General features: G+C 43.1%; 1 protein-coding gene across 1 annotated transcript in view; it reads right to left on the bottom strand.

Moving 5' to 3' along the window:
* The window catches only part of LOC128838469 (proton channel OTOP1-like), a 32,722-nt gene extending 32,192 nt beyond the window's left edge, over positions 1-530 (bottom strand). Inside the window, exon 1 of the mRNA XM_054030672.1 lies at positions 131-530. Within this exon, the coding sequence (XP_053886647.1) occupies positions 131-530 (400 nt within the window). The remainder of the gene's footprint in view (positions 1-130) is intronic.
* Between the last annotated feature and the right edge of the window lie 15,905 nt (positions 531-16,435).

Raw genomic sequence — 16,435 nt, 5'->3', positions numbered from 1 at the left:
AGACCATGGATTTGGCCCTATGACGCGCTGAGGCCCCTGGAGGTTGCTGGGTTTTTTGGCTATCCTCGCAGGGGAAACCAAAGCCCGGCCTTGGCTTTGCCAGTAAATGGAAGTGGGACCCGCGACTTACACTTTAACCAGCGGGCTCCTGCGTGGGTGTCTTTCTCTTGGATCAGCCTCCTCTGGGTGTAGCTCCTGCAGATGTACCACAGCATCCAGAGCAGCTGGATGAGCATGATGGTGATGAGATAGGAGAGCAGATCCTGCTTCCTGATGCCCACCGCATGCACGGCCCAGGCGAACATGAGCAGCAGCCCGGCTAGGAACAAGTTGATGCCGTACTGGCTGCTCAGGATCTCGGCGTTTTTCTGCGGGTAGCTGCCTCCCACCAAGCGGCTGCCTCCGGGCTGCCCTGGGGGGCCCTGCACCGACTTCTCCATCTCCCACTCCTCCGGCTGCTGCTGGTCCGGGCATCCCCCGCGGCTCTTCTCCCCAGAGCTGGAGGTGGTGTCTGCGTTATCTTCCACCATCGCGGCCACCCGCCGAGAGCCCTGAGACCTGCTGGGAGTGGCCGAGGTCCCCAGCGGGACTCGGGGGGGGGGGAGAAACGGGGGTGACAGACAAGCCCCCGCAGCAGGGACCCCCCTACTCGCGGTGTAACAGTGAGGAGGCGGAGCGGGACAGCGGGCAGGGTCACTTCGCCGCACCTGTTAGCGCTCCCAGAGAGCGCTCAGCTCCGCGGCCAGCCTGCTGCGCGCTTCCCTTCCTCTCTCCGCCTGCCCCTTCTCCCTGGACAGGTCTCAATGGCCTCGGACAAAGTTCCGCTCTCCTTCCCCGCGGGTTTGGGGCGGCTGCCTGCTCAAGCAGCGGCACTCCTCGCTCCCTCGCTCGCCCCGTTTTCGCTCCCCCGCCTTCGCAGCTCAGGGAATCCGAGCCCGAGTTTTATACACCTGCCGGCCGGCGTGGCGGGGGCAGGTCCCGCTGTCACTGCCCGCGGGTTGGCGCGGGAGGGGATTGGATGTCAGCCGCACACCGCTCTGGCGGGGGAGTGACCCCTGGGCAGTTCACACGCGGCAGCCGGCCCCCGGGCCCCGTGCTCTCCTTCTGTCCGGGCCCCCGGTGCGAGAGGAGCGAGCGGAGGGGGGGTGTCTAGGTATCCGGTGCGGGATTGGGGCGGGGCTTGTGGGGTGGGGTGCGCCTGTTGGAGGAGTGTGTGTGAGGAGGTGGGCATGGCGGGTCTGTGTGCATCCCAGCAGGAGTGAGACGTGTGACGGACAGAGACGGGGGAGATATTGGAGTGCATGCAAGGCAGCTAGAGAAGTCTGCTGCATGTAGGGCAGCTGAAGCTGGGAGTCAGGGTGTGCGGTGCGCCTGTTACGGCGGAGGGGTGAGCAGTGTGTAGGGGCTGGAAGAGAGGGACAGGGTGTTTGGCGGTGGGGAACTGGGTAATGTAGCCGTAGCGGTGGGACGGTAGGGGCGAAGGACGCAAGCGGTGGCTGGAGTGGTTTCCTTTTAGGGGTGTGTAATGGAGAGGTGCAGTGGGATTTGAGTGAGGGCGGGTTGTCAGAGTGTCCGGCTAGGGCTGTGCGATGGAGCTGTAGGAGTATGGTGTATGGAGCGTGCTGGTGGGAGTGGGAGGTGTTGGTCTACTTAACTGTGAGGGGATGGGTAAGAGAGGTGAAGGGGTTCCCCGTGTAAGGGCTTGAAGAAGGGGTGGTTTGTCAATGCTGAAAGCGGGCGAGAGCGGATTGTTTCTCCGTTTTTGGGTGGGAGGTCTGTATGGAGGTGTAGGACTGAGGTGGGTGGTTTGTCGGTGCCTAGAGTAGGGGTGCCTGACATGAAGTGGAGAGGTGTGTTGTGCTTTGGGAAAAGGAAGAGAGAGAATAATCAGTGCAGAAAAATCTATTAGTTAATTTATCTTTCCCAGGGGAGCTTTGTGGAAGGGTTCTACAAATAATGACAAAGAGCTAAGCCACGTGGTATTAAGAGAGCGAGATAGAATGTCAGTGTTTCCTAGACAGATTCCTGAAAGGCATATGGAGTCTGGGATCCGGAGGGGGGGAACTAATAACAGGTAATTCAATTCCATCTCACTCAGGTGGAAATGTGGTAATTGCCATGATCTGGGACTTTCATTCCCTCTCATCTTATTTTTGGCAGGTAGTACTTCAGCTGGCTATAAAATGCCTTTCTTTTCAAGCAGCATCTCTGTTACCCAAGGGAGTGCAATCTAGTAGGCATAGCAAAGAGCTAAGAGTCACGACTTCTAGGCATTGCTGTGTGACATAGGCAAGTCACATACAGCCTGATCCTATGATGTGCTGAGCAGCTGGGAAGTGCTGAGACTCCCTCAGTTCCCATTAAAGACAGGACAACCAAGGGCACTCAGCATCCTGCAGAACTGGTCACTGAACCCTCTGTGCCTTAATAACAGGAGTGTTGTGATGCCTGACTAATTAACATTTGTAAAGTACTCTGAGATCCTTCAGTGAAATGGTTACATATGTGGTATTATAATGTTTGCTTAGCAGAGAATGCCAAACTCTAGGTGTCAAAACAGGTTGAATTATAACCTCCTATTTTTGCTTATACAAGACAAACAAACAAATAAATAAAATATAGATTTTCAAACACCCTCTATTTGGGCTGAATCCTTGCTAAATAATTTCCTTTTAAAAACAGAAAATTGATGTCATTTTTTCCAGTTAGGGTGGACTGGAAAAGACAGGGGTGTTTATTCTGAAAAATTAATGTCACACTTCCATCACTCTATACCTACTCCCACCACCACGACCCAGCAGCAAACTGTAACTCACCCACCCTCTTTGTGACATACAAACACACATTTTATTTGCTTAGCATGGAAGATATAGGGACATAATTTGCATGAGTGAGCCTATAAATGTCTCATTGAATCACATGCTGTAAAATCCTCCAAATCTACCACCTTAACAGCCAGAGCCAGAATGTGGATATCAGATTTTTTTAGTTTCATCAAAATTACTGCTGCATTCTGCAACACTCTTACCTTTTTTCAGGAACTTTTTAAAAAAATATTTTTTAGCTGCCAAAATATAGCCCTCACAGAATCAAATACATTGCTGCCTTGTTAACTCAACCTTGGAGAAAATTGTTTGCAGCTAAGCAATAGCAAGTCAAATCTTCAGGCTTGGTGCCTAACATTTTAAATGCTTAGTTACTGATTTGGGCACTTAAATGCAAGAGAGGTGCTTAATAAAGTTCTAACTTGTCCACGGTATAATTAAGGACAAGGGCTATGTCATTAACTGGCCCAGTCCCCTCTCTGGATGGACATCAGTTCTTGCTTCTAAGCCAACTGGATCCACCACGCAGATCTTGATCATTGTTCCTAGCTCTGGGTCTGTAAGACACACTCCATGCTCAGACTACTTGATTAAAATCCTTCCATGGGATGTGCAACTCCACTGTCCTGCTGCCTGCACACTCTGGAACCAGTGCCTTAGACCTCCTGAGCCCCCATAGTCACTTGTGCACACTCAGAGCTCCACCTAGTCTCTAGTCACTCTGGGGTTAACGGTTAACCACTTTGAGAACATGGCAAAAAGGCAAGGAACAAGCTCAGCCGAGGTTAACACCTGTCACTTTACTCTTTAAAAAGTTACAGATCTTTATAAAATAACAGAAGTTCAGCGATGCCCCCTTCCTTAGTCTGATCTCACCCCTTCTGAGGTCTTGCCAGCATTTCAGACCAGGCAGAGGCCCCATGCCTTCTTTCTCCAGCCAGTTCCTTTTCCATGTGGCCGTGGATGACCCCACTCCATTGAGAAGCCATCCTCCTTAAATACAGTATCTATTCTCTTTTGCCATGTACCCATGCTAAGATATTCCAGCCCCTTCCCCAGTCAGGCTTCTGTGCAGAGTTTTCATTATTTCATGGGATTGGGACAGCAGTCAAGAGACAAAATTGATGGCCCTAGATTGCTCCGTGATGGCTTCTCACTCATAGGCATTCAACTAGATGTCAAGTCTTTTTCCTACGCTGGTCACCTATCTGGAATGCAGTATAAGATTGACCTTACCAAGGTCAAACTGGTTTTTCAATACAGAATACAAAATGGTAGTCAACACACAAAATAGAAGACAGTGTACAAAATGGAAGTAATAATTTGTTCAGAGATATTCCACACTGTCACAGTCCCCATTCTGGTATTAGTAACCTGCTTTGGCCTGTTTGATTCCAGCTGGGTATTTGGTCCAGTATGAACCAAAGAGGAATCACCAGAGAGATGAGGCGACTATGCATTTTGCAACCATTCTGAAGTACAGGGCGTCTTCTACCACAAGACTTCCAGAATTCACGGTGTTCATCTAGCATTTGAGTCCCTCTGTGGTGTTAAATCAGGATTAGATTTGGTCTACTGATTCCCACACGGCACTGCAAAGTCCCTGCCTGAGCTGATGAAGTGTCCACACTGCAGTGGCATTGGAAAGAACAAGGCTGATAGTGCTCCAGATTTCATGGCCACCATAATAACCAGGTGGCTATTGCCTTGATGACTTAGCTAGACCAACCATAATCTCATTTTAAGGCCAGGGTGAACATACACTGATACGACAAAAGACTTCAGAGATGGTATGTTTCTTCTTATAGGTCACTCTATCCAGAGTTTGCTAGGATTTTATAATAATCTTCTATCTTCAATTCTTGATAGGAGGCACCCTATGCACTTTCTTAATTAACTTTGCTCTCACAAAGCCTTTTAGTTTGACAAAGCTGGTGGAAGTAAACACATAGCTGTAGCCTGTCATATCCATTTGTTGTCTGACTTAGACAGTAATCTCTTTGGGGTAAGAACTATCTTTCTGTTGTGTTTGCACAGCACCTAGCACAATTGAGTCCTAGTCCTGCATAAACACATGCATGTTGACCATTGAAGGGGTGGGCTTCCACTTGTGTCTACATTTGTAGCAGACCTCTCCTATGTCACTGTGCAACTTGCTGTCAGCGATATCTGGACCAACAATTCATAGCAGATAATATTCAGCAAATATGTAAGTGCTGTGTGTTATTAAACACTTCCAGACTCCTGTGTATAGGCGACAGTAGACCATGAAACATTCAGATAGTTACACCACCATTTGCCTTTGAAAACTTCTCATATAGTGGCTTCTTACAAGAACTGATTTAATAGGATGAGAAGCTTCTTCAACACAACGTATATACCATTTTGTCTTAATATTTTCTATTGATGCTGCACTACCTACAGACTTCAGCATCTTGTCTGTTTTACAACCTTGGTATTTTTTTGCATCACCTCAAGCTTTTTCCTTCATCTCGTGACAACTCTCTTCTATATAGGACCCAACAGCCTAAGGGACATCTTTGTTATTAATGATTATACTTGATAAACCTTCCTAGAGCATGAGACCACTGTCTATCATGCTGACTAATATTGTGCCATTTCCATGTACTCGTTTGTATCCATATCTTGTCTTATATTTAGCCCTGAACTACATTACACAGTTAGGTCAACTAAAGGCAGTTTGGTTGACCTAACTCTGTAAGTGTCTACACTACAATTTTGCTCCCAGTGACATAACTTACCCACTACACTGAAGTAATAACTCCACCTCCCCGAGAGGTTGAAGTAGTTAGGTCAATGCAGTGTCAGTGTAGATATTGTATTGCTTACATCAACTGTTGCTGGCTTTCAGAAGCCATCCCATAATGCCCCACAATGACAGTTCAATCTGTGCAAGTGCTTCTGGTGAGGATGCGCACCACCAATACAAGGAGCAAAGTGAAGACATGCTCAAGTGATGTAATTACTGTGATGGCTGTATGCCAATGTAAGTTAGGTTGACTTAATTTTGTAATGTCCTTAGATTGTAAACTGTTTGGGACAGGGACAGTCTTTCTGTTGTCTGTACAGTGCCTAGCACAATGGGGTCCTAGTTCATGTCTAGGGCTCCTAGGTGCTACAGTAATACAAATAATGCTATGGGTTCCTTCTGCCTGGATGTTATAGTCATCTGTGTTTCTCTTCATTTTGCAACAATTGTGCCACCGCTGGAGTCACTTTTACCAGGAGCTTTTATTTTGCAAAATAGTACCAAAATATTCATTGGAGCAGGTTCCTGAAGGAGCTGCACATCAAAGTCAATGTAGGAAAACTGTGGGTGTGAACCATGCAATTTTTTTCAGTCAACAATAGCTGCCATTGGGTGTGCAAACGACTGTGGCAACACTGGAACTGGCAGTATGGTAAAGATTGTACATAGCCTGCCATCCTTGTACTGCCTCATGTGTGTTGGCATTCTTCAATATACTAAGATCCCGGACGGCTGCCATGCAGTGCTCATGTGGCCATACTGTTTTGTAACTGGGTGGCTTAAGTCACAGATGCACAAGCTCTGATCTATGTCCTAGCCTGTAACCAGTCCCTTGGGAGAGACCCCTTTAATGTTCTCTGGCCCAAGAACCCACAGGAGCAGTTCCATGGCTTCCAAGACTCTGAAACTAGGCCTTCAGGCATGAGTAATCTCAGTTTCTCTTCATGGCTCCCTGCAGTGAATCCAGCCAAGTCAGACTCATGCGGGAGAGACATGTATTTCAGGGTACAATACTCTCAGTATTTGAAGTGACACCAGGCAGCTTTTTCAAAACAAGGTAACAATTTATTAGTGGCCTAGAGATTCTGAAAGTCCTTAGGTCAGCAGAGAGAGGCAAAGGTTAAGAGAGAGTTCAGTCTGGCCATCATCAGGGTGCCCTTGAGCCATGCTGCTGTCAAAGCCATCTTGGCTCGCTCTCTGTCTCTGACTCTTTGTCCTTAGTCTGAGGTGAGAGCTGCTGAGTGTCTTCCAACAGCTAACTCTTAACCCATCATTGACCCATGTTCAGTTCACATATTCCACTGCTGGAGATTCCCATGGATAAGTGTCAATTGTTCAGTCCTTGGGGGCTCCCATTATCTTGGTGGATCCTCCACATTGATATGGGTCAGTTTCAGCCAGTCCTTTAACAACCCATTAATTCCACCTCAGATAGTTATGTGACACAATCCCTCATGTCTCCTGGTCTGCCCCAAGACAGTTTAACTCTTTTGCACCCACTGGGTAGCATTGCAAAGTACAGAGGGAAACTGAGGCACACATAGACATATTACAGAAATTTCCCACATCATCAGAGGTTACCAGGTGGATCATTGCATCATTACTTGATGAAGGGTCAATATTTGAGGAATTCAAAATCAATATTTACATGTGAAATGAATACAAATCAAAGATTTAATATAAATGTATGGAGATATACTTATCTCATAGAACTGGAAGGGACCTTGAAAGGGTGTTGAGTCCAGTCCCCTGCCTTCACTAGCAGGACCAATTTTTGCCCCAGATCCCTAAATGGCCCCCTCAAGGATTGAACTCATAACCCTAGGTTTAAGAGGCTAATGCTCAAACCACTGAGCTATCCCTCTCCCTCTCCCTCCTAGCTCCCTAATTAAGTAACACCTGTGTTTGAAAAATACTTGCAGTTATTACTCAATAAATACAGTTAGAAATGTTTCTTCTTGGTGCTGACAATGAGGTGGTAAGAAAAGATTGAGCAGATGGCACTATGCCTTGTATTGCTCCAGCAAAAGAAGAACATTTCTGGGATTAATATATCTGAAATACTTGTTGCCATCCATGTTAATTCATTGATGAATGCTTAAAAAATAACAATTATCCTTGGGCCCTTGTTTTGCAATAGTCTCTCCTGAAATCATTCTTTACCTTTTCACTTAACACTACAGCCTTCTGTGATCAGCTTCTTCCCTTCCTTTTGACACATGCTATACAGACTTAGATGGGAGAGTAGTTCTGTTAGTAGCTGGGATAGCCAGGATGAGCAAAAAATAGCAATGCCTTCTTTAGAATCTAGTCCTCAAAGAATTTAAACATCCATTGCTTATTTTCTTCCCTTTCCCGTGTTTTATAGGTTTCCTTTGTGTTTGCATAACTTCATGATCATTGTTACCATTTACAGCTGTGCAAGGTAAATACAATATTATAAATTAATATCTCAAAATTTGGAGCATCAACCAATTGCTTGCAGGACTGGGGAAGGAATTTATTCCAGTGTAAAACATTGCACAAGTTGTTTAGGTGAATTGTGGGTCGGGCAGGGCATGTCTCTTTCTTCTGTCACATCACATATTGGCCACAGCTGGAGGCAAAATACCAACTAGATTGGTCTGATTTGGTGTGTCGATTCTTACCTCTTGTTTTTTCTGCATGTGGTTTGTGTATAGCATCTTTTAAACTATTGCAAATACATTAAAATACTTTTCTTTTATTTAACATTCATCTCAAATGTCCAGGCTAGACCATTCAATTTTTTTTTTACTTTAATTTTTTTTTGAGTGGCCATACTGTCTCGCGTTGTCTCAACAAATTAAGATGACAGATCTAGATGCAGTTAAAGCTGAAAAGTGGAAAAATAAAAGCACCTGCCTCGTTTTCATGACCACCAGCACTACTATCCAGTGATCTACACGCCCTGGGGATATGCAGGTGCAACATGATTGCTCCTTAAAAGAGACAGCAGACACTATGAGTGTCCTCAAGTGGCTAATTAAAATACTGACTGCTATTAAAATTCTTCATATTTTTATCTCCTCTCAGCATCAAATATGTTACACTATTTCTAACTTCAAAATATCCATGGATTATATATACCTTTAATTTTAGCTTTGAAAAGAACCTGGTTACCACTGTGATGGGTCTAGTATAACAACTGAACCAGAATGTAAAAGAAAATAAAAGAGAAGGAATGTGTGAAGAACAGCTGTGGTCAATAGCATTAAATGTAAGCACAGTATAAATGGATAGGAAGTCAACAATGTGTAATAGAGGGTAGACATGAAGAGTGAGTAAGAGAAAACACCATTTAGACATGGTGTTAAATATAATGAAGTGGCTGATCAAGAGAGGATTTTGGAAGACTAGCAACAACAGAAAGGGACATATTCATAATGATGGACATTCAACCCACAGATTAACAGCCAATAGCACCTGGCATTGGACACTGTCGGAAGACAGGATACTGGGCTAGATGGATGTTTGGTCTGACCCAGTATGGCCGTTCTTATGTTATGTAGATTAGAACTTTGTAAAGTTTCTTCTTTTCTAGTGCCATAACTGTATGAAAAACTATTTTTGTTAAATAATAGGGATTATTCTGAAATACACATAGGCTTCTAATATTAGTGTTACTGGTAAGGAAAATGGAAACATGATTTAAGTGCAGGTAACTGAGTGAATTTTGTGCAATCACCTATTCAGGCAAGTATGATGCAAATGTTTTATGGAGGAAACGATAGTTTAGGTCTCTCTGTCATTGTTCTCACATAACAAAATATCTACTCTAAGGGCTCAGCTACTTGAGCATTTAGTTTGTGACAAGCCAAGGTGTAAATCTACCCTGTAGTAGCCTGCCACACAATAAGTGTCCATGTGGATCCTACTGACATACTCTGACAATTCGTTTCAAAGTGGAGTAGATCAAAGAACACTGAAGAACTGTTAGTGCACATCAGCAGGGTCCATGAGGACATTTAGTGTGCAGCGTGCTAGTGCAGGGTAGATTCATACCCCAGCTTGCTGAGAACAAGGTGTAGACAAGCTCTTAAGTGATTTATGAACAACAGCAAAGGAGGACTTCCCACCCCACACATCCCTGTCTGATTTTAAGTTATTAAGCCTTACTTTCTGGTCTGCTATAGACTATTGCTAGACAGCCTCTTGTAAAGTGTTAAGAATCTGATAATTAAACAACAATTTTCCAGCTGTGTGATTTCAGGAAAACAATTATTTTATCTGTAATACAAATGCAGTACTGCCAACCCCATATGTTCAAAAAACATGAGTAAGGCTCACCAAAAATCATGAGATTGGCTTTAATTCATGAGATTATGTAAAAATAATAGATTTGGTATTCTTTTTATTTACCTTCTGCTTTTTGAGCCTTTTATGGTGCACTGGGTCACAGTAAGGGCTAGAAACTTACTTTTTTTTTTTTTTAAGACTGAAGGCTGAAATCATCACATATCCACTTGACTCCAGGAGCTGGGGCTTTAAGGAAAACAATTATCATGAGAATCATGACAAAATCATGAGAGTTGGCAACACTGCAAATGTACAAAATTGAAGAGTTGAGCCATAGGAGATTGTTCAATCTACAAAAACAGTGTAATCAACAAATGGTAAAGTTAGACAAGAGACAGTTACAACTTACTTGATTTTTCATTCTCAGTGCAAAGCTATATCTGTCAGTTTATGAACTTCAGGAAGGGCTAAGTCATCACTAATTTTATTTAATTTAACCTGACTTTTAAGCAACTATGGAGATGATTTTATACAAGTCATTTCTGCAGGATAAATACTTTAGACAAATAACTATACCTGGTTGAAGAGTTATTTTCTATATATTTGTAACAGGGAATACTGGCCCTTTAAGACTAAAGGGGGCCAGAAGTCTCCCTTCCAGGAATGCTGGAATAAACAAAGGCCCCAGAAATGGTCTTGTAGAAGTAAAAGAGGAAGAAGTCCTGCAGAATTAGTAGTTATGGTTTTGCCAATCCAACATCTTGCCTTTAAGGGCCTGGGACCAGGAGCCCTGTAGCTTAGAGTGGGGGCAGGGCTCCCCTCTCCCTCAACCAACTAGTAGGAAGCTCTCTGAAGGAGAGCACTATATAGGCTGCCTACCCACTCAGAAAGAACAGGAGGGTGGCTGACAGGGAAAAGCAAGCCAGATCCTGTAGGCTAAGTTCCCACTAGGAAGGATGAGAGCTGTAGCTCTGTGTGGGGAGAATAAGAGCTGTGTATGTGGCAGAAAAGCCAGAGATGAGTATGAACTTTTGTGTTGCTGTCCCTGTGATGGACTTTATTTTTTTGGGACACTGAATGCTATTTTGAGCAGTGTTTAGCTATTAAGCTAGCCCCAAGCGGTGGTTGGTGGTAGGCCTGAGAGACTGTAGGGAGTTCCTAAAGGGCCCTGAGGAGGGCAAACAGGGTGGATACTAAAGAGGCATCTCTGGCCATTAGGGGGTTCTCATTAAATAGCAAGCCTGTTACAATATTCTTATCTTAGCTACCATTTAAGTATTTCTAGGGCATTGACATACCTAAATACCATAGACTCTGTTCACTAGTCTTCCATATAATATTTTCTATATTATTTTAGCACTGTGGACTGCTCATTTAATCAGGGATTTTAATCATGATTTAAATCAGCAGTCAGAAAACCTTGTTTTAAACTAGTGGTTTTCAACAGGGGATCCCCAGACTATGTCTAAGGTAATGGTTCTCAACCTTTCCAGACTACTATACCCCTTTCATGAGTCTGATTTGTCTTGTGTACCCCAAGTTTCCCCTCACTTAAAAACTACTTACTTACAAAATCAGACATAAAAATACAAAAGGGTCACAGCACACTATTATTGAAAAATTGCTTACTTTCTCATTTTCACCACATAATTATAAAATAAATCTATTGGAATATAAATATTGTACTTACATTTCAGTGTGATACTTGATACTGTTTTTCACTTGTGAGCTTTGTCTGAAGACTGAGCCCCACTGCTCATGGCCGAAGCATGTAACTTAGCTTTAGAGTCCGCTGTGGCATGAGACCCCTGACAATTTCCCTGCCTGTTAACCCCTAACACCAGACCTGCACTTGCAATGCCCCAAACCATCCCACAACCCCCAGGTTGAGAAACACTGATCTAGATGTTGAATACCCCCAGAAGCCTTCTGCATACCGTGGTTGAGGACCACTGGTTGAAGGGGTCTGTGAAAGATTGTTGTTACCATAGAACAGTGGTTTTCAACCTGTGGTCTGCGGAGCCCTGGCGGTCTGCAGACTACATATGTCTAAGATTTCTAAAGAGATCTGCTCCTCCATTTGAAATTTTTTAGGGATCTGCAAATGAAAAAAGATTGAAAACCACCATTTTAAACAATTGGTTTTAATCTTGCATTTGTACTTCAGTTATTTTCTAAAAAAAGGTTTATTCTCATTTAATGGTATAACCATTAAAACCTGCTGATTTGCAACCCAATATTGACTTTCTGCCAAATTTGGTAGTTTAGCTACCCAGTAGGAAACACTATATGCACTTATTTTAGGCTATCTAGTTTCTTAACATACATTTATTCCAATTTATTTTTCATTATGTCAGAAAATGGTGAATGACATTTCTTGTTTACTAGGTAACCTTTTACTTGGGATTTGTGGCAAGCTGTCTTTGGATGGAAATTAGAATTCAATACATATATAAATATTTTAAATTACTTTTTTAGTTAAATAAAAGTACCTTAAATGTGCAGATATACAAGAAAAAAGCAAGTTTATCAATATTTTCTCACTTTAAAACTGATTTCATAAACAACAGAAATATTTACTGTAATTAGTAATTGCTGGATTGTTTCATCAGCCAGATTTTCAAAGATATTTACATACCTAAAAATGCAGGTCCAGGTCCACACAAAGATTAGGCATTACTGTGATCCAACCTCACCCCACCCCCTCAGCTGCCACCTAACCCTACAGACTCCTAAATTCACTCAGTGCCTAAAATTTTGTGGTAAAAGTTCCTTTGGTGCCTTAGTTTCTGCCTCTGGGCATGCATATAATGCCTTACACTAGACATCCAGGCACCTAGATCATGCCTAAGTCCCAACTCAAGCCCCAAAGTTGGTGGAGATAGGTAGGGGAACACCTTTCTCATCTGCAGGGCCCCTTTCAAAATCCAAGAAGAGATAGTAGTGGTGCCTCCCTTATAATTTAGACCAGCAGTTAGAGCACTCAACTAGGATGTAGGATACCCCTGTTCAAATCCTGCCTCTCAGAGCATCCTAATCATTGGGCTGAGGGATATTCTGATATGGGTCTTTCTCAATCTCTCCTGTTGAAGCCATTCCACTTTCAATAAATACTCTAGTGAGTCATTGGGCCAAAAGAAAGTGACTGACCCCAAAGCCTGCTGGTTATGACACTCACTTGGAACATGCATGATCTAGTCTAGGGGTGGGCAAACTATGATCCGCGGGCCGCATCCAGCCCGCGAGCCATTTTAAGCTGGCCCGCGAGCTCCTGCTGGGGAGCAGGGTCGGGGGCTGCACCATGTGGCTCCTGGAAGCTGCAGCATGGCCCTCCTCCGGTGCTCCATTGGGGTGCAGGCTCGGGGGCTGCACCATGCAGCTCCCGGAAGCGTGGCATGGCCTGGCTCCAGTGCTCCAGCAGGGAAACAGGGTTGGGGTCCACTCCACGCGGCTCCCGGGCCCTATGAATTTACCCTAATTATGAGCGCAACTGTAAAATAAGTGAAAGTTCATAAAGTGTTATAATAACCTATAACAAATGTTGGGGGAGCAGATGAAATTAGTCCAAACAAAGAGGTCTACTGATATAACTCAAGGACTGTGTTAAGATCATACTCGACAAACGAGTGTGGGACCAGAAATCAATGGACTGAAATTGATGTGTTGAAAATTAGGCCTATCTGGTTAGCATTTCGCGCATCACTCCCTTTTGAGGGCCTCAAAAAGCAACTTTGAGGGAAATGCTGGCTGGCTGAAAAACAAGAGAAGAGGAAGGAATGAGCTTCCCTATCTTTGCTGCCACTACCACCATTTCCTAGGACACCAGATCTTTATCCTAATCCTGAGAGATGTTCTGACCATTCTGGGCCAAAGAGAGGGACACAAGACATCTCCACACCTACCTGCTCCAGCTAAATCCTACCACCACTTGCGGGGGAGGAGGGGTGATGTCTCTGTCTCATATGTGCATGCACGCATTGCTTTGTTTCTTCTCTTTTGTACCCTCTCCACTTTTCTTCTGTCTAAAACACCAGTCTTAGCTGGTCAAGGCTGCATATTTTGCACCACTGCTGTAAGTCTGTGACCAGAAAGGCAGCATCTAAATAGCCTATGCTGGTATAAGTTTGCCAGGTCTCAAAGTGGCTAATAAGACCCTGTTTTGTGCCTGCATTTTTCCAGCAGTGAGGTTGCATGTGAAAGTTAGAGACCGAACCTACATTTTCTATCTTTGCTCATTCGTGTGTGTGTGTTTTGCCTTTTAGGAAACACGATTAGAGTTTAGCAGCAGCAGCTCCAGCCCATCTCAACTGACCTCTTTTCCCCAAAAAGGACAGTTATGGCCATCTGTAATACCAGGAGGGAGACTGTCCAAAAAAAAAAAAAAGGGTGTGAGAGAGATCTTTCTAAAAGCTCTCTCCTGCTAAAGGGAAAGGGAAAAAAAGGTTGTTAAAATGAACCCCTTCTTAATACTCTACATTTTAAATGCTTTGACTATCTTCGCTGTACTTTCATTAAAGGGTAATAGATTTTTAATAGTGCCATGGTTCTAAGCAGGCTAAGGGATACCAAGCCCTGAATCTTGTTTAGTATTGGACAGTTTCAGGGTTATATGAACACATTTAACTCTTTGGGCCCATATAGTCCTAAATTAATATAGCGGGCTTATAACTTTTGAATACTGCACTTAGACTTAGTAGGAGGACACTCCAAGCCATCCTTGATGGCAGAGGACAGTAAATGTACTGATCCACTGTTTTCAGAAATGACCCAAACTTCATTGGAGTTAAATTTTATGAAGCGTTCACTAACCTGCAGCCTCCTGGGCTGGACGGTCAAAACAGAACTTATACCTCAAGTTTGAGGTCACTCCCTCCATGACTTGTTTTACACCCAAATCATGATGAGGAGCAGGTTACAGCAAGGCATATGCTCGACTGCCTCCTTGAACTGGGTCTGGAATTCTAAATGGTTAGAATACCTGATTTACCAAAACTTGATTGCTAGCTTATGTTGACAGACACTGAGCTATTATAAATACTCTGTATAACCACTTGGGACAAATTCATTGAGGCCAGGGTCTTGTCCAACTGCAAAAGAGCTCTTCTGCACATGGACATGTAGAAGCCTATGAAATACTTGTCCTAGCTACTCACCCATCTTGCATTTGTATAGGTGTTTTGATAGGTACTGATAGTCTACACATCACAGTGATAGGAAATATTGTTAAGACACTGGCTGTGAATGTCTTAGTAAGTTTTGGACTGTAAATAAACATTTTAGAAGCTAAATTCTGCTGCCAGCAGGCATGTTTTTTTTTTCAGATTCACAGTTGTGTAAATGTTACTTTGATGACAAGCTAATAGGTTCCAAGGCCAGAAAGGAATCCAGTCTGACCTCCTGTATAATACAGGCCATAGAACTTCCTGAGGACAATTCCTTTAAAGTATATCTTTTTTTTTTTTAATCAAGATCAGATTTTTTTTTATTTTTTTTTAAAGTTGCCGGTGATGGAGAATCCACTGTGGCCTTTGGTAAACTGTTCCAATATCTAATTATCCTCACTGTGCCTTATTTCCAGTCTGAATTTGTCTTCAACTTCCAGCCATTGGATCTTGTATCTTTTGGCTGCTAAATTAGAGCAAATATTCAAATATTTGTTCTTCATGTAGGTACTTATAGACTGTTTGAATCACCCCTTAGTCTTCTGTTTCTTAAGCTAAATAGACTGAGCTTCCTGAGTTTCACTATAAGGTCTATTTTCTAATCCTTCAATCATTCTGCTGGTTCTCCTCAGAATTTATCACCATTCTTGAATTGTGGAATGTACTCAATTTCAGTTCTGAAGAATGCTGTACTCACAAAGCATTTATAGTGTAGACAAGCCTCTGTCTCTAAAATAGACTACAGCTGGACAGAGTCAGTTGGTATAACATTGAAGGGTGTGGAGAAAAAGGTGGTGTTTTCTGCCTAACATGCAGGGTATATTTATTAAATACTTAAATAAATTTTTCTTAAACATTTTAAACCTGAAATTGACAACCTGTGTTGAGGTTAAAATAAAAAATTATTTTAACAATAACTTCATCAGTAAGTCCTCAAACTTTAATGAGTTAAAGCAGGAGTTCTCAAACTGGGGGTCGTGAGGTCATTACATGAGGCGTTGCAAGCTGTCAACCTCCACCCCAAACTCTGCTTGCCTCCAGCATTTATAATGGTGTTAGATATATTAAAAAGTGTGTTTAGTTTATTAGGGGGCTCACACTCAGAGGCTTGCAATGTGAAAGGGGTCACCCGTAAAAAAGTTTGAGACCCACTGAGTTAAAGGGTGCTGATTTCTTTTAAAACTAGAAACAATCAGGACGAAAACATCTTAATTTTCAATGTCAACACAAGCTTTATAAAGGTCACAAAATGTAATTACTACATTAAGTAGATATATTTTCATCCTTTATGATGGAGGGAATGCTAATATTTACATTTTTCTCAAGTATTTTCAGTTTCTGCTATACAGAAAAGCTTTTGTCTATCTTAATTTGGTTTCAGTTTAGCTAGTAGGGGCAGAGAGTATTTTCTTCATTTAGAC

The sequence above is a fragment of the Malaclemys terrapin genome, chromosome 5, assembly GCF_027887155.1.
Source record: "Malaclemys terrapin pileata isolate rMalTer1 chromosome 5, rMalTer1.hap1, whole genome shotgun sequence".
In the NCBI taxonomy this organism is placed as follows: domain Eukaryota; kingdom Metazoa; phylum Chordata; order Testudines; family Emydidae; genus Malaclemys; species Malaclemys terrapin.
Note: the sequence above shows the minus strand (reverse complement) of the source record. Positions and strands in the feature narration are given on the sequence as shown.